Below are 6,171 nucleotides of genomic sequence, written 5' to 3'. Positions count from 1 at the left end.
CGTATGGTGTAATATGTAGGCTAAATTACAGCTTAGAAATTAGTATAATATATTGATTCAAGTATCCAAACGCTTGTCACATGATTATATATACTTTGAAGTTTGATAAATTGTATTGACATTGGGTGTCAAAAGATTTTGTCAAATCAGTGTAAAAAAATATTAAAGTATTATTGTGTAAATTGTGTAGTAATATTTAATTTAAAAAATAAGTGAGTAAAATGGAAGCTACAATACTGAAGTAAATTTGAAAATATAAGTGGTAAATCAGATGCCGAGAGTGATGACGTCGAAAGAAGACAATGTAACCTTAAAAGTGCTAAAAGTATACAGAAACAAATATTGTCGTCTTATTGTTTTGTTGTTTTTCTTAAAGTTTTGATATGTCTCATTTCGGTGACTTCATGGACGGTGTTCCCGTTAAAATATCAGAAAAATATAAAAGGCCACCACGAATCGAATTGCCTTATAATGTTACCGAGTGTCCTTTACGGGCGCAAAGCGTTGTAAATGCTGTCAAATACTGTTCTACATTTGAACGTAATGTACTTTCTAAACTCAGAGAACTAAGGAGTGCAAAAGAAACGAAAAAAAATGAAAGGCGCCATCGCTTACAATTGTTAGAGGAAGCAAAACAAAAAAAATTAGATGCAATAGCAACTGCTGAGGCTGAAGAGAAGTTGAAACAATTAAGCGTATCTGAGGTGTCCTATCCCAGTACCGATGAGATAAGTGCTATGTCTCCTGATGATAAACCAGAAAAGAACTGTGATAATACCACACAAGACAGTAGTCCTGATGCTGACAAAACGGTCAATACAGATATAGAGTTCCCTCATACATCTGCACAGAAGTCTCAGTTGAACATTCTTCAGCCAATACAAGTTCAGTCTAATTACCAGCATAATAATTTACTGGATGACCCTGACCCTCTACAAGAATTTAAAATGCAGAATAGGATGGCGAAAATCCCACATTATAGTCAAAATATTGATACCCTTACCTTCAGAGATTTCGAAAATGATACATCTAGTCCCTTTGATAATGTCGAACTTAAAACTATAAACGACATGGAATTGTTAGCTCAGGTACTACAGAGTCAAAGAGATTCTTCATCTAGTTGTCAAGCTCAAACATTCAATCAAGATCAAGTTTATCCAGGATATACTAATTGTGCAACTCAGGCACAAATCGAGGGTATTACATATTTGCCCAGTGCATATGTAGACCAACAGATTCACGATCCTAATGTAATATATTCTTCTCCGCAACATTACCCAACATCCAATGGTTATTACGTACAAGCGGAAAATGTCTGTGATAATAATATCCCTATTGAAAATGTTTATGCACCTAATTACCAGTATTATGTTCCTGCACAGCCGTATCCGGGAACTTATTATGGTACTCAATTACCAGCTTGTTCAGCCGAATTACAAGGACCAAATGGTTCGACATTTATACCTCAGCCATACTATTTTTCTTATCCTCAAGGACCTTTGCCATATGTTGCTTCTCCATTGATTACCAACATAGTCCCTGAAGTTAAAAATCAGGAAGGAAATCCATCAGTAACATCACAGAACACAGTCAAGTCTCGATCGAGGAGTGTCCCTGATATTGTCAAAGAATTAAATGAGGAATTAGTATCAGCACGTCAAAGAGCCAATGAACGTTCTTACAATGCAAGCCCTGCCCCTACTATTATGCCTAGATCTTCATCAAGCAGTGATAAACGAGAAGAAAGGAGAAAACGTAAAATAGAGAAATTACCAAATCCATATGAAAAATTACCATTGCATTTACAAAATATATGCCAGAAAATACACGGTATGGGCTTTCCACTTGACAGAGTTGCCAGAGTGTGTAGTCTTGTAGGCGAAAATGATAAAAAGGTAATAAATTCCTATTTGACTGCATTCTAAAAAAATTATATCGTCTAACTAATACTCATATAATAAATGCTAAAATTTCTTATTGTTTGTTATTTATTTGAAACCGATATCATTATTCTTTATGATATTTTTACAAGGTTATCTAATTGATAAACAAACAAGAAATACACTGTTATCATTGTCATATATTTAAAAATAAAAGTTTGTAAATTTATTGCAAGATTACTTGGTAAGATTTTAAATTAACATGGTTATTTTTATTACTAACAGTATTTAAAACGGGATATTTACCATGTTTTTTATTTTTATTTGGTGGAGCTCGATATTTCGACATTATCTACGAATGTCTTGTTCACGAGACATAAAAATAAAAAATAAGAAAAAAAAACATGATATATATCCCGTTTTAAATACTATTACTTGGTAAGTTCTTAAGTTGTATTTATGTGACATAGAAATGCCATTAAGAGCGAAGAGTTAATATAATCAACTGTTAAAGTTGGTTAAAATTGTATAAGTTGTTAAAGGATCTGTAAGGTTATTGATGTATGATTATTATTCCCCCATAAATGTGATTTTATTATGCATATCTTAAATTAGAAATGGACTTAATAATTATTTTGAATCAATTAAACAAAACTTTCATTGCTTACATCCAACCTTGCATGCCAAATTTTTATTTATATGTGAATTTTAACATATAGTTTATCACATTCCAGGTGATCGAGTGTCTCCTTATTTTAGGGGAATTAATAGATCTCGGGTTTTCTGAAGCAAGAGCATCAGCAGCGCTTGTCAAACATGAGTTCAACAAGGATAAAGCCCTAGATGAACTGGTTTCTTAACAATTAAAAAGGGAAATTAATTTTAAACAACTGCATAGATCTATAGTGAAGTGAAAGAGTTTATAATATATTATGTAAATTGAGATTATAAATGTGTATAAACCTGTAACCTCTGATAGGTATGTATTTTATGAAGAATACTATTCTGCTATCTGTAGAAAATCTGTAAATCTCTAAATGTGTGCATTTATTGTAAATTTGAAGATATGAAGAAGTTTTTCCATTCTTGAAGAATATTGAGACTGTTCTACATCAATTTAATCTAACCATTGAAGTGTTCGTAAACTTAACATGGAAAACATATTATTCTTAATTTCGATTCTGAACATTTTCAGTCAATTTTTATTCCAATTCATTAGAATATGTGAATACAAAATAAACCTCCACGACGCTACGAAAGTTTGAAAGGGACGAAAGGTTACAATATTCAAATGAAACATCGTAGTTGTATATTCATTAAAAGAAACAAATTATTATTATTTTGTGTTAAATTTTCAGTTATGAGTTAATTTTATACAAATTCTATTGAAATGGGCTACATACTTATTTAAAAAGTTAATTTTAAAGTTCTATGTTTTAGGTAGTAAAACATTATGATTGATTTGAAAAAATAAGAAAATTGAAATAAAATTATATAGTGTATCGTAGCAAATTCAGAGTCTTATTTTAGCCTCAGTCCTACAAATAATGTAACAAATAACAAAATTATTTCTAGAAGGATCTATGTTTGGTTTTGTTATTATCTTAATTGTTGTTTGTGCTCTGAACTTAAACCAATTGGAAGCACTGCCAAAAACAATAGGTAGTGTAGAGAAATACGTTTTATATAAGAAAAGGTTTACAGAATTAATTTGTGATCTGACTTAAATTAATTGTAAATAAAATCTAGATAAAACCTTAGATGCCCTTATTGTATTCTTGCTATTAAACAATAGCAAGAATAAATCATATATCCAATAAATATAAAGAAAGTAGAATAGCAGGCTATTTGTTCTTTTAAAAATTGCCGTGGCAGGAAGGGGGTGATGTTGATTGTGTTGAAGGTTTATCGTAGATTTAAATGTGACTGAAACTTTAAAATTCATGGATAAATAAGTGCTAAGTAAGCGCGATTTTTTAGTAATATCAATAGGATAAAGATAAGATATTAGATACATATTTTTTGTGCAATTATAGAGTTAAAATATTTGTTTATGCACGATTTTGCCATGGCACGGTATTTAGTTATTTGCTTTCTTGCTTTGTTTGCCAACGTCCTTTTATGATTCAAGTTAAAGGTTCGGCTACCTGTATCTAGCTTCGAAAGGTTTTATCTAACGCTATTGTTTTGGTCAATACTTCGAATGAATCGAAAAATATCAAAAATTGTAAATTGAATACCCAACAGAATAATTTAAACGGGTTAATGTTTTTTTGTTTGGATTCTATTTTTAACAGTCAGAACAGTAAGTAGATATTTTTTTAGACTAGTCCGTTAAAATAACACAGCGGTAGTTACATATTAAAGCCACCGTAGCAAAAAAATCCATCGTATAATGCGTCAATATAGGTTAGGTTATCTTTTATTTATTAAAAAAAAATATTTATATAACCTAAACTGCTGCGGGTGCGTTAATACGTAAATACCAACACAGCGATCATATTATTTTTTTTTATAATAAATTAGTTACGACTCGCAGAATCACTAATTACGAATAACACGTACGATTATTTGCTATTTACTCTTTTATAATCAAATAAATTTGCTCGTGTAAATGTATAAAAAAAGAGATATATATTAGCTAAAGTTAACTGCCAGACAAGAAACTGATATAATATATGTATACGTATTACGAATTATATATTTCTATTTCCTAAAAATCCAAAGCTTTCAATAAATAAATGTTCTAATAGTTTAGGTATCGTACTTTCAAACATATTGACGTTATGGGTAATTTGGACTCGATATGTAAACTTTTTTAAAATTAAATATTGTGTCGAATACGTTCTATAAAGGTTCCATAATAAAGTATTAAAACGGCAAATGGTTGTTAGTGAAAAACCCGAGAACCAATTGACTTCTGTATAGCAAACTCGTTAAATGAGGCGTGTAAATCTTTCGAAGCTGTTTGTCTGCATTACCTGTATGGTATACAAATTACATTGTAATGTAATTTGTATATAAGGTAAAATTTGGGTATATTTTAATTGTCCATTACAGTTATGCTTAATTGGACTGTAACTATATAGTTATGTATAAATAAGATCTTTTAATATGTAAAGAAATTATTAGAATTATATATATAGTAGAGTTTATACATGTTTGTCCGTCTTATTAATAAATATTTCATTTTTTGTCTCTTTAAGTCACTGTGTAGGTAAGTTTATAGAGACAATAATGTTTATATTGTTTTTAATAATAAGACTGTTAAGTAATTTTGTTTGCTATAAATTATGTATTTGGAACAATTATAATTTAAAAAAATCATATGTCGCTTTACACTGAAAATATATTTTAATAATAGTTTTATCACCGATACACGTAGGATCATGTCATCTCGAATCGTTAAATTATGATATTTAAAATTAAAAAATGACTCGACACATGATATATTCTCATCCACATACCTTGTATTTATTTTAAATTATATGTTAGTACAAAGATTTTTTTAATGACTAGTTTCATATAAAACCATAATTTATTACTGTAATTGTGATAAGTTTTTGTTTACTGTAATTATTATTGGTTGATGTTAGTTCGACTACATACAGATAATTTTTCGTTCTTATTATTTCGTAATGTAGGTACTATATGAAATGGGAGAATGATACGATAAGGAATTGTCACTAAATATACCTAATACCTATACTTTGCACATGAGTTTATATAGGTATGTATTAAATAAACCAATGACACGTAAATGTACTTATTTAAAAAAAAACCTTACTTTTTATATACTTATTGCGTTTTCCTTTGGTCCATTTAATTAGAATTTTGCGAAATATGAATAATATAATGATGAAATAGGTAATTTCTCTTTTTTTTTTTTAGTTTAGCTTATGTTATTAATACACGAACTGTATGATTATTCTCATAAATATCATAGGCGACTAAAACATATGGATAGGCGAAAATATTCAATACCGGATTTATTAAATGTTTTATTTCATCGTTTGCCGAATTAAGCTCTGATGGATTGAATTATATATTATAAATAGTTTTTATTCAAAAATATATTTATGGTTCAAAATAGAAGGTTGTCTACAAATGTTACGGTTTTAATTTATTTTAGTTTAATGGAAACTGTTAGTGATTTTTCCGTGATTGCTTGGGCGTGGGGCGTGATTTTACAATGTATGGCTTCACATAAATGAAAAATTGTATGAAAAATAAAAAATATTTTCATTAAAGTGTTTTTTTTCTCGTATACTGAATAGTTTATTGTATAACA

General features: G+C 29.1%; 1 protein-coding gene across 1 annotated transcript; it reads left to right on the top strand.

Annotated features, from left to right (window-relative positions):
• The first annotated feature begins 106 nt into the window (after positions 1 to 106).
• On the top strand, positions 107 to 6,133 carry LOC113398698 (uncharacterized). The gene is made up of 2 exons (XM_026637570.2): positions 107 to 1,895; positions 2,615 to 6,133. Exons 1-2 carry the CDS (start codon positions 384 to 386, stop codon positions 2,738 to 2,740), a joined length of 1,638 nt encoding a protein of 545 aa, XP_026493355.1. The 5' UTR covers positions 107 to 383; the 3' UTR covers positions 2,741 to 6,133.
• The last annotated feature ends 38 nt before the right edge of the window (positions 6,134 to 6,171 follow it).

The sequence above is a fragment of the Vanessa tameamea genome, chromosome 14 (genome assembly GCF_037043105.1).
Source record: "Vanessa tameamea isolate UH-Manoa-2023 chromosome 14, ilVanTame1 primary haplotype, whole genome shotgun sequence".
Classification (NCBI taxonomy): Eukaryota; Metazoa; Arthropoda; class Insecta; order Lepidoptera; family Nymphalidae; genus Vanessa; species Vanessa tameamea.
Note: the sequence above shows the minus strand (reverse complement) of the source record. Positions and strands in the feature narration are given on the sequence as shown.

Coding starts and splice junctions, on each gene's coding strand:
- LOC113398698 (XM_026637570.2), top strand. CDS start 384: ATGTCTCATTTCGGTGACTTCATGGACGGTGTTCCCGTTAAAATATCA. Junction 1,896..2,614: donor TAGGCGAAAATGATAAAAAG/GTAATAAATTCC, acceptor ATCACATTCCAG/GTGATCGAGTGTCTCCTTAT.